The sequence below is a fragment of the Tympanuchus pallidicinctus genome, unplaced genomic scaffold, assembly GCF_026119805.1.
Source record: "Tympanuchus pallidicinctus isolate F22 unplaced genomic scaffold, pur_lepc_1.0 scaffold6, whole genome shotgun sequence".
In the NCBI taxonomy this organism is placed as follows: domain Eukaryota; kingdom Metazoa; phylum Chordata; class Aves; order Galliformes; family Phasianidae; genus Tympanuchus; species Tympanuchus pallidicinctus.
In genome coordinates, this window is record NW_026294780.1 from 5,557,035 (window position 1) to 5,579,649 (window position 22,615).

Below are 22,615 nucleotides of genomic sequence, written 5' to 3' on the forward strand. Positions count from 1 at the left end.
ATGATACTGTAATGGCCGTAGAACTGGTGGTAAACAACGAAACCGTCTCCAGTCTAGATTAAGATTTGTCCTGACCAGTAGATCACTCTGGCTGTCTGTTCATAGGGATATTGCAGAAAATGTCAGATGATGTAAACGTACCCAGGATAATTCAGAGTGATTTAAGCCCATCCTCGTCAGTAGGTAATTCCAGATGGAGTGCCACACCCCCAGAAGCATCTTCAGCATTTTGTGAAGTCTCCTGGCTCTTTCCTCCTGCTGTTGCCTGACTTCTTTCCAGCAAGTGGCTGTCTCTGCTGGATATTCATACAGTGCCTGGGGCAACAGGGTCCTATTTGTCAAACTTTGCTTGCTATTACTGAGCTCAGGAAAGTAACAAGTGTAATGTAACTTGAGTGGCTTTGGCGCTATCTCATTTCTGACTTTGAAGACCTTGCTGTCTGTTGCAAAATGAGCTTAGAAATCAACATGCAGGTGAAGTAAGCTTCCTCAGTGCACTTGACAAAGTGAACAAAGGATTCAGTTATGATTAATGACTTTGACCTGAAATTTCAACTCCCTGCAGTTATATAAAGTTGAGTTCTTGCTTCTGGCTTGAAAACTGCTTAAAATTAAACATTGTTCTTCTAGTTCTTCATTCCAGTGGCTTAGAAAACGCAAGGTGTAAATCAAAAAATGCTCACTCAGAATCACTGGGGCAATGTTGCACTTGTAGGTTGGAGAGATTCCATTTGAAATTAAGACCTCTAAATTTATTTTTGTTCATTTAGGCATCTGCAAGTGAATTCGGTGTTGAAGCTGATATTTGCAGCCAGTGTAGATTTCTTTCAGTAGAGCCCAGAAAGCTGGCCAGCCAACAAGGGCTTTGTTATGCTGCCTTATAGCATAAGCATCTGATGCTACTTGAGGTGACACGCGAGGTCCTGCTCAGTCTGAAGCAGCTGCATTGGAAGAGGCGGGCTCAGGGCTGCAGCTGCTGTTGTCCTCAGTAAACCTTTGCTCGTGCTTTGAGTCTCTGACAGAAGAGCCATCCCAGGGCTTCAGAGCAGAGCTGCTTGGCAATTTTCCAGCAAAGCAGATTTCTCGGAAAGCATTGCCCTGATACAGAAACAAAGTGAGACCTTCCACCGATGACACCATCAAAAGATTCACTGGAAATCGAGCATTCAAGCCTGCATCCTTGCCTGTTTCTTGGGTCCAAAGGCTGACCCCAGCAGTGTGACCCCAGTCCAACCAAGAGGGTTTCTTTCTTCCATGGGCTACGTTGTCTCTTGGCCTCTCAGCCACCTACCTTGGGTCTGATGCGAAGAAGAGCAGGGCCTTCTGAGTCCCTCAATGTACCTGGATTTTTTGGAAATATCTTTCCAGGAAAATTGGGTTCAGTAGGAAGAAAATGAGAGATTCCAGATTTGATACTCTTGCGTCTATTTGCCAGGCATCTCTGCTTCTTTTCTTTATAGCAGCTCATACTAGGGTGCTCAGAGAAAAGCTTCTCTCTTTCCCAGAAAATGTATGAATTATTTATATTATAAAAAGCTCCTTTCCTTCAGCTTTTTTGTTGTTGTTGTTGTTTGTTTGAAAACTGCTTTGTGTTCTTAATTCATCAGTGTTTCACTTTCTGTTATATATTAATATCCATGTTTCAAAATGATTACTATATAGCCACAGCACTGACAGGAGAAAGGCTTTACGTTTTACCCTTGCCATTTCTGTTTGTAGTTGCTGTCTTTTTTAAAGATGAAATCTAGAGAGTTTTATTATGGCATGAATTTGCAAGTTATGGTCCGGGGAGAAATTAATTTGGTGGTGCTGGCAGACTCTCCAGGGAGAGCCATATATTCTAAAACGTCTTTATCTCTTGTGGGTCTATAATCAAGGCAAAAATCATATAGAAATGGAATAATAGTGAGCTATGTAGGAAAGAATAGGAAGAAAGACAGAACACAGATGGCAACCAGGACATTTAGTGACAGCAGAGAGCTCTCAAAAGCTGTGCTGCAGACTTTTGGTGGCATTGACCTCCTGGAGATCTGACAGTTGATCCTGGCCGCAGGACCTACATCCAGCTGTTACACATTATTTACCAAAGATTGCTGAGCACACCTTGCACCCTTGTAATGGTTTCCATTCTACTCTTTGTTTTCAGTACTCCATGTTTCAGATGATACATTTTAGCTGATTAGTTTTTGCTTAAATTTCCAAAGCAGGTATTGCTTTAGGAGATTTAGACACTGCCAAAGTTACAAGAAGTGTGTTAAGAGTGCTTAGTCCATACCCTGTGACATTAGAGCAACTTTTGTTATTTCACCCCCAGTCTTGCATCCTTAAGTAATCTCTTCTTGCATTGATTGGCTAATTCACAGATCCTGGTAATCAGTGCTACCTGGAACAAAATTTGTTTTTCACTGTTTCTTTGTTTTTGTTTTTTTCCAGTTTGCCTTAATATTCATGGGAACACTATCCCAGCTTTCCCATTTTTGAATATTTTCTAACTATTCCATGTTGTGCTTTGCCTTAATTCTTGAGAGTCAAATGATGCATTAAAGATGAGTGGATCTCACCCCACCATTAACTGCCAGCAAGTAGGTAAATGACTTTTTTAAGCTAAGTAGCAGTAATTTCATGTTCTTCTTCCTGTTGATAAGCCCCACTACGTGTATTGGTAGTAGTGCTCCGTGATCCCAGATGATCCATCTGATGAGGTGTATGTTCAGCTTTTCAGTGCAGAGGCAAGTCAGCAAAATGCCAACATTGCAAAAACATCACCAGAACGAGCAACTTTGAGAAAAGTAAAGGATTTTAGTAATTTTTAAATTAAAATTTTAGTAATACTTCATAGTCACAAAGATAGGAACTCTTTCCTGTCTGTGTAGGGCATCATAGAAAACATCCTGGATTTCATAGGTCATAGTGTTCAACCAGTAGCGGGCAATTTCTCTAGCCTTCCATCAGATGTTCTCTGTTCTAGAAGGTACCTAAGCATAGGTTAGATGTGTTTCTAGTCTCTTGCTTGTGTTTCCATTTTCTTTTCAAGAGCTTTATAGTTCATCTTTTACTGAGATATCACATAAAATACAACCTATGAAGTTCCCAGAAGAGTTGGCAACTAAGAGTAGTGCTTCCACTGCTGGAACAACTAATTCTGCTCCCTGTCTGGATACACATGAAATGCTCCAGTAGCTGTACATTGTTCCACATTTCTTTCTTCCCATGAGTTTCTCAGGAACCCATAAAAAGGCAGGACCTGTGCATGTACCTGTGTGTCTCTGTTTGTTTCTGTTGTCGTGTAGGTGTGCACTAGATCTAACACTTTGGAAAAGAATCTTGGCTGTACATAGGTAGTGTGGAGTTACCCTTCCAGCCTCTGAAAACAGATAGGTCATCCACCCAGCAAAGTGTCTGGGGCACTTCTGGCCATTCCTTTTTACCACTTCCTTTTTACCTTTATTAAAATAAAAAGGATGCCAAAACAGCAGAGAGGTCTTCAAGTAAGTTAACGTTAAATTTTTCATCATTAATTGAGCACTCCAAAAATGGGATAAGACAATTAATTAATCATACATATGCAATTATGTTCCCCTTTGTACTGGAAATATTGTTTTCCTCTAACTTAAATTAGTATGCACTAATTACTTGATATATTGTAGTATGTTTTCCCCTATGTGTTTAGATAATTACTGTCAGCAACAGCTGGTAGAAGGTTCCCAGAACAGTACCTGTATACCCTGTAAATTGAAAGTTTGCACTGGACCTCATACTCAGCATAATGGATATGGTGCACAGGATGAAAAACAAATTAAATCTTGTGAAAACTTGCATAAGCTGACCTTAATGGATGGTGATGATATCACTATGCTTATAAGACTGTTTGCAGTGTCCATGTAAGCATATTTGATATTCCATAGAATCTTAAAATATCTTGGGTTGGAAGGGGAGTCCCCTGCCATGGGTAGGGCTGCCCCCTACCAGCTCAGGTTGTCTGTCCAACCTGGCCTTGAATGCCTCCAGGGATGGGGCACCACAGCTTCTCTGGACAGCCTGTGCCACTGCCTCACCATACTATATGTGAAAATTTTTCTCCTAATATCCAATCTAATCCAATCTCTTTTAGTTTAAAAGTGATCCCCCTTGTCCTACCTATCACTATCTCCCCATATAAAAAGTTGGTCTCTGTTGTGTTTATAAGATACCTTTAAGTACTGGAAGGCTGCAATTAGGTCTACTTGGAGCTTTCTCTTCTCCAAGCTGAACAAGCCCAAGTCCGTCAGCCTGTCTTCACAGGAATGCTTCTCCATCCCTCCGATCATCTCCATGGCCCTCCTCTGGACACACACCAACAGCTCTGTGTCTTACTTGTGCTGAGGACCCAGCATCATCTGAGACTCCTCTGTATTTTCTTTATATTGAAGAATAAGAAAGAATTTGCAGTACAAAATAGTTTGGTAAATATCTACTACAGCTGCATGAACAAAACGACGACGGACTTTCAATCCACATATAATCTTTATTTAACCTTTTGGTGGGGAACTCACCTGACATACAAAGAAAATTAAAATCTTTACATGTCTTGAAAAACCTGTGAGACCCTTTCCAGTGAATTAGTAAGGGCACATGGTATTTCTGACGCTATGGGAAGATACATACAGATGACACTCTGCTTATAATACCATAATCACAGAATTCTGCCCACAGACATTCACAATTTTTTTTAAAGCATTTTGGTTATGAGCTGCTGTCATTAAAATTTGCAAGTCATTGACATTGACATTTATACTTGTTTGTGCTGGAGAGCTGTTGAAGTCAGGAACATAATGTCCAGTGAACCATTGCATGAAATAATGGTTTATCTGTGTCACTGGATTTTTAATTAAAGCACAGCAGGACGTTACAAACTTTGGGGTTTTTTTCTGTCATCTAGAATAAATGAAATAAAATAAGAATGCTTATATTCACCTTTGCTCTTCTTCTTTACAATATTAAGATATTTTATATCTCACCATTACTGATTATGATAGTAGCCAGTGTATGTTTTTGTCAACAAGCAGAAGCCACTTTTTAGAGACATCCTAACCCTAAAAAGATGTATGCATGCATATAACTTCATGTTGTTTAAATAATCTGCTGGATGTGAATAGCACTATTTTCCATATAATAAAGAACAGTGAAGTAGTAGCAACAGAGTACTAAACTGAGATAAAGAAGCACTTTGTAAATGTTCGGTTTCTCTAGATGGAATTTGACAATATATCATTCTTCTTAAAAAAAAAACAACTTCAGAAGTCACCTGGACCTAACATACTGTTTTCGTAACATACTGACTGATATTTTGCTGAGAGAATAGTTCTCTGGATAGATGATCATAGAATCATAGAATGATTCATTATTTTATTTCATTAGATGGTATTTGAAATGGGAGATACTCTGTTTGTGTGATAACTGATAGTAGAAACTAAACTGTCTGTTATATGGCCACTGAAGGAACGTATGGTGGTTTAATATTTCTTAGCAGCCTGTTGGCATCAGTAGTTTTTCCTTCAGCTCAAACACCTTTGGACAGGGCTTGGCATGTAACCCGTGGGACATGTGCATTGAAACAGAGTGTGGCTCTGGGCACGGAAGTGCCTCAACAGAGTTAGTTTCTTCTTCAGCAGTTCACATTTTGGGTAATGATGTACCTCTCTTCGTGCAGGGAACTTGCTTTCCTCAGAGGTGCTGGGGGTGCTGTGCCCCAGTGGCATCCAGGGAGGTCTCTGTTTGGGCAACCTTGCCTTACTGTGTTGTTTGACATGGCTCTGATTTAACTGTAAATGAGGCCAAATGCCAGATGCATCATATAAACTAATGATTACTGAAAAACTGTGCTCTGTTTAGTATGCAGTGAGAAAACAGATGGGTTGTTTCCTCTTAAAATTATCTGAACTTTGTCACAAAAAGCTTCAAATGATCTTTTTTTTTTTTTTTAATTAGTCACTGAGTAACCTATTCAATACTATCTCATTCATCAAGTGAGTTCTTCACGTAAAGACATCCTGTCAGGTGCAGCAGACAAAGCAGCAAACAGCACTGGTACTATTAATGACTCATGGAATGATATTGCAAGGATTGTAAAATGACACCGTATTATCTAGCAGACACTGATCATAACTGTATGATTTATAAAAACAAAATACATCAAATGTGTTGTAAATATGTTCTCCACTGAAGGAAAATAAATGCCATTGAAATCAATTCACTGATAAGCTACATCATCCTTCTGAACACAGAATGGGAAGAAATGTTTTTACATATCCTTGGGATGAAAGGAGTTATCACTCTCATCTATTTGTTTGATAATGTTCATTTAATACTTATGCTATATCAGACATCATAAATCTTTCACTATTTTACTTTATGACACTGCAGAACTCTAATTATGCTCTGTATAAAATGTAATTCCATGGTTTACCTGCCTGCTTGGATTGAACTGGCGAAGCTTAAATTGCTATTGTGGTTTTTACCATACTTTGCTCATGTCATACTGTTGTAGTGAACATATTGTGCATACAGCACAGTGTTCATCTTCTTAAGGCAGAGTACAGACCTTTTCTTCCTTGAAAAGAATGAGTAATTGCACTTGGATTTTAATATTTGTGTTTGCTTTTGGGTTTATTCACTCTAACTGTGAAAACTCAGTAATTTTGTGTGCTGCATCTGACTAGGTCTTGAAAAAATAGACCAGTTTTCATGTACCTGTTCTGTGGATTTAAGCTATAACAAAATAGTGCTATGGCAAAAATGAACCTGTACTCTGCTGGTTTGATAGATGGCATTCTCATCATTAGCAGCTTGAGGTTATGTTGAAAAACGAGGGAAACTAATTGTCACTGGTAAGACCCTATGGCAAAACAAAAGTCTTGTACCTCTCCTGAATTTGTTTTTTGTTGTTTGTTCTGCAGACTCCAGAAGAAGGAGCCTCTACAACCATCTATGCAGCAGTATCACCTGAGATGGAAGGAGTTGGCGGCTGTTACCTTTACAATGAGGAAAGGACAAAATCAGCTGACATAGCATATGATGAGGAGCTGCAAAGAAGGCTCTGGACAGAAAGCTGCAAGATGGTTGGGATTTCTGATGAATCCAGCAGAGCTCCCTAGAAGAAGCCACTTCCAGCTGAGTAAATGAAATATATTGGCAAGCATCTAAGGTGAATTCTTGCAGCATCAGTCATCATCCTGGAAATCACCGTTCAGTCCCAAAGGCAAACATGAACAGCTCTGTTCTTCACTGAAACCCCTAGTCTGCTAGGGTGTAGGGGGAATATTCCCACAGAAAGATGTACGTGGTTGGTTTTAAATCTAACCATCAGTTTTGTAAATCATGATGTTTCAGTCCGTGATTAAAATACAATCTTTAACCTTGTGCGGAGTTGAGTTTTCATTTTTTGTTCAACAAGACAATACTTTCCCTGGTGAGCACTCTGTATCTATGGCATCTTGAACTTAAGCCACCTTTGTACATACAGTTTACTCTTTCATAATCAGTTTTAAAACTTGCAGCTTCTTTCCTTAAGCTTCATTAATCTTTAAGACTCTTTATACTGAATGTCAGTTCATTCTAATTCAGACATTTGGCATTCATTATAATTATATTGTTTCTATTATAACATTAGTTTTATATGTCAAAATTTATCCAGAGGTTTTAAGTAAAAATGAGAACAACAACAACAAAAAAAGTAAAATCTAGAAAAATATGGTCTTAAGACAGGATGTGGAATTTAAATGTTTTCAGATAAGGTTTAAATAAGAACCTGAAGAACGAGGAAGGGATCAAATGTCAAAATGCTGGCATGCATTGTGGCAGAGGGTGCAGTTAGCTTGTTGTCTCTGCAGTGGGCATAGATTACTTGTCTCAATTTCTCCTGAGCCTATGTAAACTTGTTTCTTGCCTTTTCTTTTGCAAGGAGGTTCACTCATCTATTCCTTGTTAGATGAAGAGTCATTTCCTTTGGTTTGTATTAAACCTGGTTCATATGAGTTTCAAGACTAAAGTTGGTGATTTGCAAAAGACATCGAACAGTGCTGTCCACTTCATCTGTGTTGTTAAGGGTTTTGGAGTTTGAGACTTCCAGTGTCTTCTTTAGGTTGTTTCTATTCCGTACTGAAAAGTAGTCCATGCTTACCCACTTGAGTTACTTACACAGAAGTGACAGGATATTTTTCATTTAATTATGCATCTCTCTCCTAAGAATTCCTAACAGATAATTGTTTTGTGTTTTTTTTTTTTTACTGTTACTGAGAATGGAACTGATATTTTTTATGGAGCTATATTTGATAAACCCCAAATTTCTTTTCTGGGTGATAGAGAGCTCAGATACTGCTTATTTTGAACAGTGAGTTCAGTTCTACCTGTATATGCCATTCAAGAAGGATGTTCACATCTATGAAGTGAGGAACAAAACTGATATGTGAATACAGTTTGAGATTTTACAAGCTCAAATAACTAAAAGAACTGGATTCTCAACATTTTAACCATGAATGTGATAAAGTATTGGAATAACTTCCTGTCAAGTTTAGAAGTTGCCCCCAAATTTCTCTCCTCAGCAGAAGAAACTTTCCAACCATGTATGGACTCTGTGACTAGGGAGCCTGAACTCTTGCTGTTAACAGCCTTCTCCCATGTCATTAATTTTAGATATTGTCTGGAAAAGCAGCACAATCCTATAAATTCCATCACGTTTCCTTTTTTAAGATACACACAGTGATGGAAAGCAATAGGTGGATGTAAAGCTTATATTCACTGAATGACAGAACTAAATGCAAAAATACTGTTGTGCTCCCATTTGCAGTGGATTATAAACAATATAAATGTGTTTCTATGCACTGAACCCCAAAATAATATCCCCTTTGCGCTATTTTTGCTCAGACCTGGTGTTTCACTGACCATATCTCCAGTCTTTGGTTTAGAGAGAAAACACATCTGACAGAAAGAAAGCATACTGACATGCCCATAGAATAGCAAGCAGATGCCAAGACAAAAAATAGTATGAACAAGGAAGAGCAGATAAGAATGAAAACAATAAAAATCTGAAGGAGAGCATATTTCCCCTCTGAAATAAGTAATGCATGATTTATTTCTGTCTCCTTAGAGTTAGTGTGGACGTGGGTTAGCAGCAGGAAGTTTATCACTCACTCACTATAGAACTTTCTCCGTATGACTGGCTGACTTTTTTTGGTAACTGAATGTAGTGTTTGTGAAATGTGCCAGACTGACACCCTGGGAACTAAAATCCTCTGTTTATTCACGGATTGTGCACAGGATGCACTAAGCCTGCTAGACAGCCAACGTTTTCATGTTGCCATAGCATTCCCACAGAGCATCACTGCTGCTAGAAGTATGTCTAGGATTACTCAAATTAGACAGAACCAAATTACCTTCAAGATTAACTCTATCAAAGCTACACAATATTTAAACAACCAGTTTCATAGAATCATAAAATGGCTTGGGTTGGAAGGCATCCCAAGGATCATCAAGTTCCAACCCCACTGCCACAGGCAGGACCACCAATCTCCAGATTTGGTGCTAGACCAGGTTGCCCAGGGCCCCATCTGACCTGGTCTTGTGCACCTCCAGAGACCGAGTATTCACAGCCTCTCTGGGCAGGACCTCATCACCCTCTCTGTGAAGAACAGAGTAGCATAAGGAATGGTAAAATAGCAAATACTAAAGGGAATTAGCCACTCTTTCAGTGTACTCTGAACCACTCTGTTAGTGGTTTCAGTCCCATGAAATCTGTTTTAATGGCATTGAAAACGATTTGTGTGAACCGAATACAGATATATATACTGAATACAGGAATACAGATTACAGATTGTGCCTGAAAGAGGGAAAACTAAGCCCTAAAATCAGAGATTTCTAGAACAGTGCAGCGCCATGAAGTTGTAGTTGAGCTAATTGTAAAAGCATTATCTTAAGAAGTGGTGAACTGTGTCTACTTTGCAGTGTCATACAGGCATATAAGCTTGTCTTGAGCAAAATCCAGTGTTGTTATAAAGCCTTGCATGTCACTATGAGTCCTCCCGTTTGACATCTGGAAAAATCCAACTTAATCCTTCGCATATCTATTTAGGGATAAACACGTATATATACATAGCATATAGAAGCAAGACAATGATTTTACCACTGCGTACAGCAAAGCTAAGAATTCCTTGACACTTCACATTTCAAGAGCATGGAATTTTTGAAGACTGGTTTCAAAGAAGATAAGGCTTAGAGATGGCTTCTGTCCTTATGGGAGATGTGTATATATATGCAACAAACACAAACAAAACCCAACCTGAGAACTTTCCAATCTTGCAAAGAAAGGTAAATCAGACTTCAATAACTGTTAACTGAAGTTGGACAAACTAACCTTACAAGAGGAAAATAGATCATTTTCCTGTGAGAGTAATTACATATTGGAACACATAGATCTGATAACTGAAGATAATGAAAGGACATCTCTTTTCCTCAAAAGGCAAAGAGGCCAGGTAGGCTTCTAAGCAAAGTAGGTCAGTCACATACAAGTCATACATAGATTTCCCTCAGGTCCAAAGCGAGAGCACTTATTTCTACTTGTATGAAGGTGGCCCATTGCTCACACTTTTAGAATGGATATTTCCATATCAGTACTCACTCAAAATAATGTATAATTCAAAAATCCAGATGTAGTCTCACCATGGAGGGAGAGGGAGGATCACTTTCCTTGACCTGCTGGCCATGTGCTTTTTAATGCACCCTGGGATACCACTAACCTTCTTGGCCACAAGGGCACACTGCTGGCTCATGGCCAACCTGCTGCCCCACCAGGACACCCAGATCCCTCTCTGCAGAGCTCCTCTCCAGCAGCTCAGCCCCTAACCTGTACTGATGCTATTTAAACAACGTTACTTAAAGAGTGAACCTGCATAGGTAATAAATGTGTTAACTTTTATGTCAATTAACTAGTTCATCTGCAAACTGTGGGGAAACTATGTACTGAAAGAATAAGTGCTGTTATTCACACAAAACAAGGTAGATGAATCTTTGCTTCAAGTTCAAAATTGATTGAAGCCCTAAATGTAGTACCTCTAGCCACACTTCCACAATGTTTTGTAAATATTTAAAAATTATTGTTCAGTTTTTGCAGAATTGCTATGGTATACCATATAAAAAAGGAACCCTATTGCTTGCCCTCAAAATTACTATTGCATCTTCCAAATGCACAGTGATAGTAGTGCTAAATACAAAAATACATGGCAGATATTTAATTAAGTCCTCATCCTAAATAAACTATGATCATGCAAACTTTGCCTTTTGTACAGTTCAGGCATTAGAATGTCCTTGCTCATTCCATGACATGGTCTATGCTGTCACCACAGAAAGACAAAATCAGATCCCAGTAAAATTAACATGAAATCTGTCACAGATAAGACATGGATAAATATCTGAGTTCCCTGAGATATGATTTTGAAGTGTTGGAGGTTGAGGGAATTGACTAATCTGCATCAGCAGAAGAGGTCAATGCAAAATGTGAATTGCACAATATAAGGCCAGGCAAGACAATAAGACATTTTAAGAATAACTGAAGGTAATTGTATTCCTTCTTAAAACAAAACTGTGCTTCAGCAATACACTGAAGTAGCTGTGAGGCACCCTGGGTACAGGAGACAAAGTATTGAGAGAGAAACTCTGTAGGTTCAAAAAATATGTAGAAGTACTAATTTATATTTTGAAGAGTATCCCTGACATGTCTATTTGAGGGCTTAACAAAACAATATTCCACATCACATGTAAAGTCTTTTAAATAAAAACCATAGATGAGCAAATACCAGATTTCTGAGAAGGGTGAAACAATTTGAAGATGATGAGTGTGCAGAATTGAAACACATTGTCACTGATATTATTAAAAAGTCAGCAAAGATGTCGGTATGGGACTCACAACTAGCAGAATCCTTGTCTATTGAGACACTAGAGCAGACTTGGGATTTAGCACATTTCTCTTAGCTTGCCTGCAAAGTAGTCTTGAGCAGTGCCAAGAAGAAAACATAGCAGCAGCCAAGTGTGCTGTTTCCAGATCTGTGTAGTTGTTAGCTTCCGTATTGCACCCATCAATGCTTGTTAGCATCTCTCTTTTTGGAAATGGAGCCAAGCCAAGAATTCCTTTCTCACAAGCACTTAAGAGCCACAGAAGAATCAAAAGATAGCAGTGACCTTTATGTATTTTGACAAAAGCCATGCAGATTGAAACCAATCACTTTAAAGTGAAAGATGACTTAATCCCAGGAGGAAAAAAAAAAAAGGCTGTATCATCTCTTGAGTGATATTTTACCTGTTCACCATTTTACATATAGAATGCAAAGCAAACAACATTATGATGGTAAGCAGGCTACTCCTTTCCTAAGGAGTATAAAACAGGAAACAGCCCACTTTCTATCTTTTCACAGCTTGAAAGTCTCGATAAGACTTCAAGTACCTTCACTACAAAGCAGATTCATTTTATATATTTATCTTCCCTTTTCTGAAACCACTAACAAAACTAGTTTCAGCTTGCCGTGTCTATGGAACTCATGGTAGTCCATACTGACCTGCATATGTTAAATATGTATGATGTGTCTAAGGCATCATTAATAAGAACAAAAGTGTAAAACATTATTTTTGAGAATTGCCCAAATAGTTCATTATTTTCCCAGGGAAATCTTCTATTGAAGTCAGTCTCAGTGCTTCAGAAGAAAACCCAAACTACGTTCAATAAAGTTCATGTAAAATATTTACAGAGAACTTTTCCCTCAGCTGCGCTGTACATCTCTGCTGAAGTTAATGAGACACCCCAGAGTCACTGGAGTGATAGAGTCACATGTCACTTAATAGCAGAATAAGCTATAAAAACCTTGTATCATTTAAATTTGATAATGCCTTGGAACATTATCTCTAGAGTGAAAGCACCTTCATGCTTCTATTGATGTATTAAAGCTCTCTCTTTGTCTCGAAGAGATTAATCTAAGAAAATGTGCAATCTAAAAATTCCTCTCGTACAAGTATATTGAGAGAAGAGCGTAGCATTCATTTCACTTACACTAAATCATCTAAAAGCAGGATAGACAGCCAGACAGTTAGGCTCCATCTCTGTTTATATTGAATGTAATACTTCTAAGGGACAATTCCTCTGATCTGTTTAAGTGTTAAATGAGACACGTGCTAGAGATGCCATCTTTGTGGCTGACCACAGATAGAAAATAGACAAGTGGTCTGAAGTAAACACCTAGCACCTGTAAATTGTCGAAATCTTGTTGGCTCAGGCAGCTTTAATTGGAACCTAACTGCCTAAGAATATAGGTTTTCATTTCTAGGACTGTTTCTTCCATAGTTTCGTAGCTCAAAAGGTACAATAGCAATCTTCTGTTGTGATCTTCATTGAGACAAAGATCTGCTAATTCTGATTTGGGTCATCTCTTCTAGTCAAAAGTGTTTGAAGGTTTCCAGTGAAATATATCACCTTGGGTATGTTTTTCCAGTCATAAATTGTGCCCAGTTTAAAAACTTGAGCTTTATTTCACATCTGGGCAGAGGTAGCTTTTCAGCTATTTATTTAATCCACTCACACTTTCACTTGCTGGGCTGTATTCTCATCTCAACCTATATTCTCATCCCTGTGGAGATGGCTTGAGAGGGAAGAAGTCATCTTGTGGCATTTTTTGATAATCAAACGATTAAGCTCCTTGAATCTTTCATTAGAAATCATGCTTTATACATTATCTTATAATCATTTTATTGTCTCTTTATGAACCTGGTACAATTTTTCGGCTTCCTGCCTTCAGGACCTGAAAGGCTATTTTTGGCATACATAGGTAGTATAACCACACTAGTCAGTCTATTTTTTCTCTGTTCCTACACCCCAAGCCATACAAACTTTCTTGCCTAAAACACTTCAGTAGAGCTTTAAGCTTTTTTCAGGCCCATAAAGCCCAATAAATACAACCCACTTTATTTGTTTCAAGATGTATGGTCTCATAGAACTCAGAACACTTCTTTTATCATGATTTATTTCCACAGTTAAAGCCCTAAATCTGCACTAAAGAATGCTTGAGCGGGTTTTGGAGCTGTTGATTCAGGAGGTGCAACGGGGATTGAGCATCATATGCCATAGTTCAGCAATTAAAGCCATAGATAAAGGAATAGTCCTGCCTTATCTGGAAAATAAATAATTTCACTAAATCAGCCATTTTATTCATTTTTATGATTACTTCTCTTATTTCTCACTCTGACAGAATTTCCCTGAAGACATTTCTCTCATCCCAGCAGGATTTGCTGTGTAAATGCACATTTCTCTGCACCTGTGAGGTGAAGTGATCTCAATTACACAACACTTCAGCACAGCACTGAAGCTTCAGCAGCTTGGCTACAAACTCTGGCCCTAGCAATGATTTTGAGAAGCAAATTCGGATCTCGGAGATCTCCTTTCTAATCTAATTCCCCATCTTTGCTTTTCATCTCTCTTTCATAACCAGCTTCTTTGCTCCTCTGTGCTTGTGGAAGATGCCTCCCAAAGCTGATGGAAACAAGTTGTTTTTCCACCCATCAACTTGGCATGACAGCTCTGATCATGACACTGTAACTCCCTCTCTCCCCCCTGGATCGTATGGAAAGATACAGCACATGTGGGGTTTTTTTCTTCTCTCTCTTCACTATTTTCAGTTATGATGGCTACATGAGAATAAGAGAAGGAAACATATGGGAAAACGTGCTTGCAACTGAACAGAGCAAAAAAGGGAAGAACAGGTATCCAAATCTTATTCAGAAAAAGCTCTTCATATCAGTTTTGAAGAGGTCCTTGAAGTGCAGCCTTACAGGTCACAGGACTTGGGAAATTCAGTCTCAGCTGTATGACTTACCCCCTCTTAACTTGAGAGATTCATAGTTTCCATGATTGTCCAAACTCCATTTCACAATAGCTGGTAACACAAGGTCACTACTGTGTTCAGTACAGTTGGAATAGTCAAATTCTGGGTGCAGTGCCAACCTCTTAATTCATTGGCAAATTCATGCAGACTCATTTTTGTTATTTTTCAAAGGCTCAGAGGTCAGGAAAGATCTCCATGGTCATCTGAACAATCTTGACACTTAAGTATCCCCAGAGTACTTTTAGAAAGGTTCTGATCCCATTAAGTCCTGTGTATCCTGCATTCTTCTAAAGCAAACATCAGATCTGGGTAATAGGTTAGACTACATTTGTAATTTTTTCCTTTCCCTTAAGCTCTATAAACCTACATGACCTAATTCTCCTGAGAACAGATGTTTTGAGACATTGCAGTCAGACTACTCATCACATCCATTCAGGAAACTACATTAGTATAAAAGCATGTGTTTGAACATAGTGGTGTAGTAAGGAAATTGCTTTTAAACATGCTCCTCCAAATTTTAGCATGTGCTTTAGAGACTCAGGGCTAAAGTCTGGTGGTACAGGTGACAAAAAGGTTGTGAAATCACACCCAGCTGGTACCATACAGAGCATGAGGTGAAGACTAGTATTTATCTGTAGTAAAGGCAAAGGATTTCCATGTCTGAAAGAGTTTCTCATAGACACCAACACCAAGGGAAATATATATTCAAACATTAAGACTTTTTGTTCAACACATCTTAATCAGAAAATTATTTTGTCTACATAATCTACTGAGAAAAACAATAGTGACATCACATTATATTTTAAAACGGACAATCAAAAATAAGCCTATGCTGCTTAACAATCATATGTTGTAAGTTCAAACCATGTATCAAAACTCACTAAAAATAAAAGATGTTTTTTGGAGAAGACCTTTGTCAGAGTATTACAAATAAGATAACTATTTTTTCTATTACTTGATTATATACGGTGTGACGAGACAAATCAAAGCTCTGCACTTCTTCATAGGAATGTAAACTGGAGTCGATCAACTGTGTTGATGTAAAATTGTTTATTTTCATTAATGGAAAATAAGGAAAATCAGAACGACTCAGATTTCATATGTTCAAAATGCAGTTGATGTGCTGAATACAGAGGAATGCTTGTATTTCTTCCTATTTTTCTTGTGTTCTCTTTCATTTTTAATAAGTCTTTTGTTAGTCAGATGTAAGAGAAAGATTTAGATCAAAACTCTTGAGGTAAAACCCAAAACTCTGGGGAAAAATAAGAAAGATTAATTTGTTTAGTTTCAAAAAACATAGCCACTTTGCCAAGAGGCTCCAGCTGGCAGGATAGAAAAATGTATCTCTCGATTGCAAATTGCCAATTCTAAAATGGCACAGCAGTAGCTTTCCATCCTGATTACCTACAGCTGCCTGCCTTTCAGCTCTGAGTTTCTAGTCACAACAATAATTTCCTGTTCCATATTTTCCATCTACCTTCTCCAAAACTCATACAAAGTTACTAAACACAGTTGACAATTACTTGTGTACTTTAGACGAGCCTGTATTGTAGCTGTCAGTGCCTTCTGAACATGAGCGAGACAAGGTCTGCATCACTCACTAGACCAGATGGTATAGCTGTGGGGAAAATGGCAGCCTTGCAGCTCATAAACTCTTCCACGGGTCTAAAAAAAAAAAAAAGTAGTGATCCTGAGAGTAATTGCTGTCAGCTTAACTTTGTTATGGCAGTCCATTAGATAGCTGGAGAGAAGGGTGACTGACACCACTGGGCCTGAGGGTTTTGGCAAGGAAGGTCAGGGATTTAGATCCCAGGAGGCAAAGAGAAATGCATGAAGGAAACTGAGTACTGCAATGTGTTTTCATGGGATTTTGGTGGCCTGGGTGCTGCTTGAGATGAAACAGAAATTAAAGAGCTCCCTTATAGACGTTATAAGACAATGGCTGTGGGTAATATAGCATGCAAGTGCTCTTAGAAGCAGCAATGCAAGCGTCTAAATTGAGCATGAGTTGAAGTGGATCCCTTGTCCACAGTGCAGCAGGGCTGCCCCTCCCTGCTGTGTATGAGCGTGCTTTCATGGGGCTGTAGAAGCATGGGGTTTCCAGCTTGCTTTTATTCTGCAGGATCAGCCTCCTGCTGCAGCCTGACAGAGCAGCTGCACTGGCTGGGAAGGAGGAAGCTTGAGAAGGAGGTAGGTGAACTGGGGGGAACCTGTAGAGGAAGGACCACACTCACTGCCCTAGCACTGAACAAGCACTGAATGTAGTGTTTGACAAGGCCAATGGCTCCCAGTGTCTTAGGTGGAGTCACAGCCCTACTACTGAGTGTTAAAAGGAATCAGAATGGGGCTCAGATCTTGATAAGGTTTAAGCATGGGTCTGACTGCTTCTGGCAGAAAATAGATAGTACAGGAGAAAAGCATCAACTGTTCAGGTGCAGGAGATCTCCATAGTGCACAGCAGCAATTTTTGGGGCACTTGAAGGAACTGCAGAAGAGACAGGATGAGTTCAGGTGAGTTCAGTGAATTCAGGTTCTCCTAAGGTCAGGCAAGTGCTGAGCAAGAAATTTTTGTTGGGATATTTTGATATTACAGTATTAATTCCTCTTCTGCTTTAGAGTTTTGGCTTGTTTTAAATTGGAACCTTGCTGATTCATATTCATTAGAGAAAAGAATGGGGAATGCCTATTTGGAGAACACAGCACTGGTATAGCTCTGAGATACTTTGCTCACCTGTTGGGAAAGCAGCCCAGGGCACAAGCTGGTGGAGGGCCAAAGAGCAGATGCCTGTCCTGGGCATCATAAATTCTTAGGTAGGACATGAAAAAGAAAACCAATAATAAACTGAGCTCCTCCAAAGAGACAGAAGAACATTGAGCAGAGGTATAATTTTAAAATGAAAGCTATGCTGTTGCAGACAATGGCTGGTATGCACTTTTGTGCATACATTTGCATATTTATCCTTTGATCTCATAGAGCCACAGAATTACAGGGGGTGGAAGGGGCCTCTGGAGATCACCTAGTCCAATCCCCTGCTAAAGCAGGTTTCCCTAAGCCAATTGCACAGGAAAGGGTCCAAAAAGGTTTTGAATATCTGCAAGAGAAGGAGATTCCAGAGCTTCCCTGGGCAGCCTGCTCCAGTGTTCTGTCACCCTCAAGGAAAGAAGCTCTTTCTCATGCTTGTACAGAATTTCCTGTGTTCCAGTTTGTTCCTATTTCCCCTTGTTCTATCACTGGGCATTGTTGAAAAGAGCCTGGCCCCATCCACTTGTCACCTGCACTTTAGATATTTATAAGCACTGATAAGATTTCCTCTCAGCCTTCTCCAGACTGAACAGCCCCAGGTCTCTCAGCCTTTCCTCACAAGGGAGTTGCTCCAGGCCCCTACTCATCTTTGCAGCCTTCCCAGAAACTCCCCAGTATTTCTCTGTCTTTCTTGAACCGAGGAGCACAGAACTGGAAGTAGGACTTCACATGTGGCCTCACCAGGGCAGAGTAGCGGGGCAGAATCAACTCTCAACCTTCTGGGCATGCTCTTATTAATGCACCCTAGGATGCCATTGGCCTTCTTGACCACAAGGGCACACTGCCAGCTCCTGGCCAATCTGTTGTCCACCAGGACACCCAGGTCCTTCTCTTCAGAGCTCCTTTCCAGGAGCTCAGCCCCTTACCTGTATTGATGCATGCAGTTATTCCTCCCCCAGTGTAGGACTACATTTGCCCTTGTAGAACCTCATAACATTTCTCTCTGCCTAACTCTCCAGCCTTCCCAGATGTCTCTCCTCCAAGAGAATATGGGACAGATGCAGTTGCAAACAGTACCTACGTAAGGTAAGACCCAGATATTAAATGCCCAAATATATCCCATGTTCAGCACTCTCTCTTTAAAGCAGTCCAGTTTTGGTTCTCTCTAGAGAGGTGCTAGTTATCTGCAAACACTGAGAAAGAAAACACTGATAAAGCTCAGAGAGAGGGATGACACAAAGAGGAATAATCCAGTGATGAATAAATTAGGTGGAACATCAAGAGAAATTTTCTTACCATCCAGGGCTGGGCTCAGAAATAATTTTCATGGATTAGAGGGATTAAAGAAATAATTGAATCATTTTTAAAATAGGATCCCCATTAGACAAGGACAGCTATATAGAAAGTAGTGGACATGAGTGTGGTGACCAGAATGGATTGTTGCAGAAATAAATTCCCTTGGTGCATCATGGATTTCTGGAGAGTGTGCTTTGTGTTCCGGTGAATGCTGGCTAGCTACAAAGACTGTAGAAGGGTTTTAGGTCTGACAGCCCCAGGCGAGCCTGCCACTAGCAAAAACTATGCACTGACTTGAATTGCAACACAAAGGAGAAATGAATCAGGGCTTTTATAATAAGTGTAATTCAGGAAGCAATTAAGACTCTCTAGCTTAAGACCACAGCATGGGCTTGTGCTGCAGTGCAGTGTGAGGAATGAGGAATTCCCTTCTGCCTGCTCAGGAGCTTGTCTCTTTCTAAGAGAACTAGGTCTCTGGCATTACAAAAATCTGCTCTCAAATGGGCAGTCCAGTCCTTCTTTCTCTGTGGTGATTCCTCATTTTCTCATGCCTGCATGCATCTATGTGCAGTAATGAGTAATTGTCTGGATTAACCTTCCTTCATTCCTTCAAGCAGTAATTGAGTTCACTTTCTTGTTTTCAGCGCTTTAAATTCATGTCTGCACAACACTGATTTTTGTGGATTTGGGCTGATCACTGTGGTACTGATTCTCTGGGGACTGGTAGCTCCCAGGCTGACATACACAGTGCTTCACAAGCCTGATTCTCTCTCTTCCAAGAGCTGGGGAAACCTCCCATGGTTACCAGCTTTCCTACTAACTTCAGCCTAACACTTCTGAGGACTTTTTTTGACTAATTTTATTTAAAAATACTTCTCCTCCCACACTTCCTGATACATGGTAGATTGTTTTTCTTAATGATGTATTCTCAGATGAGGCACAGATAACGGTGAGCACAGTGCTGCCAGCAAGCATTCTGGGAAGCTTGGGCTGTCCAGAAGCTGCTGGTGTCCCTGCTCACCTTCAGCAGGTTTATGTACACAGACAAGAGCAATGAGTGATGGGCTTCTGCTTGTCAGAACAGGTCATATGAGTTCATGCAGGAGGATATTTTATTTTGGAGACAACCTTTACCATTTTAACTTTTGCTGTTATTGGATGTTGGAGGAAAAAACGTGTCTGTAGACATAAAGGTAGAAGCTGACAGCGCAAAAATGTCCTTGGGAGTGGACATGGGTGTTTGAGTCTTTCTTAAGACTGGGCAAAATAGGTAGCATTTAGGAAAAACTGCAGGAGCAGGTTGTTTACATAAATGTTTCACTTCTGCACCTGACTTTTCTGTGAATATAGGAAGATTAGGAGATGCTCATAATGAATGCAGGAAGAGTAGCACAGAGTGCAGACTCTGCCCTCCTTACAGTGTCTTGGTATTTGGTAGGGCCAGAGATGAAGCACTCAACCAGATATGCTTCATAAGAAAGAACAAGTTTCATGTTGATGTGGGGCATTAAAACCCATAATGTTTGAGAGGGTCTTTGCCACTTGTTCAGTCTTAAAAGGGAGGAAAAAACTATTGGAAAAAAAGATCCAGAAGAAGCCAGAGGATACAGCTAAACAGTGTAGAGTGAAGGGATTAAACCACAAGGAAACTGAAAAGGATAAATGTTAATCTCACTCATCCAGTTTGCTTCTAAATTTTAGGGTCCTAGAGAAACTGTCCTCTGAACTTCAGTAACTCTATCATTCACCATAGTGTTAATGGACAATAGAAAGTGTGTTTGCAGTTTCCCAGTGGGAGATCTTGTCCATCTGAGCTTTGGTAGTAGGAGTTTACCAAGGGCAAGATTACAATAGCAAAGCGGAAAAAGGAAGAACAGAAAGGAGAGGCAGAAGTGGAATAAACCTTCTAAGAAAAATAACAAGAAATAGGATAATTTCAAACAGAAAGTGAGACAATGAAATACGAATGATAGAAGATATGCAGGAAAAAGGAAATCTTCAAGGAGAAATTCACCATGGGGAAAGCAGCTGCAGAAGAAACAATAACATAATCCCAGCTTAGCAGCTTGAGGAAAATGGAATAAGTTAGTAGAAACCTTCTATTTATTTTTAAAGGGTATTTTAGACATCACTACCTGGAGAGTCACATCTTTGACTTGTCTCTATTTAAGTGCAAGAAAGTGAGATTCTGATTATTTATGATTTCCTGTTTGTCTTGGAAATAAATTCCTCATATGTTCTGTTTGCTTGAGGCATTTGTAAATGACTATCTTGATCTTCTTAGCATAATTTTTGAAAGGGAGAACTGATGTGAACATGGTCTGTCTGGATTTGTGCCTCAGAGACTTAGAGAAAAAATGAAGATCCGATGACTAAGAGTCATTTAATGGAACATGGTAAACCAAACCGCAACTCAGTACTGGGGCATTTTTAAAAAAAAATTGTGCTTATTTTCAGATTTTAGTTGTAGTTTAAAATTGTAATTTGCAGGTTACCTCCTCAAATTTAGTGCCGCTTTACTCTGATAAAATAGCTTAGTAATTCCTTGGAAGCCTTGAATTATTTATGTGTCCACATTCTGTCCTTAAGCAGGCTGAAGAAATAGGTGTCTTCTCACTTGACCTAGACTGAAACTCCCGAACTGGGACAGAAGCTTTCCTGTAAGAGTTAAATAGGAGCTCTACTGGCTGCTGCTGCCAGTATCGAGTGAGAGAAAAAGCAAACAATTCAATTTTAAGAGCACCTATTTTTTCGTAACTGAAAGTTTCTGAGGTCAAGTTCAGATGTTCAAGTTTTAGACAGAATGAATCTCACTCTCTTTGTTCTCTGAGTTCTATGAGTCAAGGAGAGCATGGCTTGTGGTCCACTTATTTACAAAGAGAAATCCTAGATTCTAGCTCGCTTCCACTCCTTTTTTACCTTATCTTCAGTTAGTCATTAAATTTATAGCAAGAAGGGAAATGTATGCTAAGAACAGCGAAAACTTAGCCAAGAATTCTTGAATTGTGTGCAACATCTGTTTATGGAGACCTGTCCAGGAGTTTTTGGAGACAGGTGATCTGCCTAGTCTTTAGCCTAAGTAAGACTGTTGTTCATGAAGTCTTTATGTCCTCCAAGAGCAATACAAAAGGAGTTGATCTTGAGCTGTATGTACCACATAAAATAAATTTAGGCATATGCTCTTCTTACTTTTTCACAGGCCTGAGATCAGGCTCAACATTTGATTCATGAAATTTTTAGAGAGCTCCTGGATCAAACAAACTGGCCTTTTGGGGTTCCTTTGGAAGGTGCCCAATGACAAAAGCTCACTTATTCCTGGATTCAGCTCTGGAGGACCAAGGCCCTCAGAATTGTGACCATGTCTCATCGGTGACAGGTGACAGGATGAGGGGAAATGGCCTCAAGTTGTGCTAGCATAAGTTTAGGTTGGAAGAACTTTACAGAAAGGGTTGTGAAGCACTGGAATAGGCTCCCCAGGGAGGTGGTTGAGTCACCATCCCTGAATGTGTTTAAAATCCATTTGGATGTGGTGCTCAGGGACATGATTTAGCAGAGGCTTGTTGGAGTCAGGGTAGTATGGTGAGGTCATGGTTGGACTCAATGATCTTTAAGGTCTTTTCCATCCTGAGTGATTCTATGATTGGACCAACGTCTTTAGTCAGATCCAAGCCTAGGAGCCTGG

At 39.6% G+C, this 22,615-nt stretch overlaps 1 protein-coding gene across 1 annotated transcript in view; it reads left to right on the forward strand.

Moving 5' to 3' along the window:
• Window positions 1–7,398, forward strand: part of DHRSX (dehydrogenase/reductase X-linked) — a 161,103-nt gene extending 153,705 nt beyond the window's left edge. Inside the window, exon 7 of the mRNA XM_052664724.1 lies at window positions 6,936–7,398. Within this exon, the coding sequence (XP_052520684.1) occupies window positions 6,936–7,133 (198 nt within the window). The 3' untranslated portion in view covers window positions 7,134–7,398. The remainder of the gene's footprint in view (window positions 1–6,935) is intronic.
• The last annotated feature ends 15,217 nt before the right edge of the window (window positions 7,399–22,615 follow it).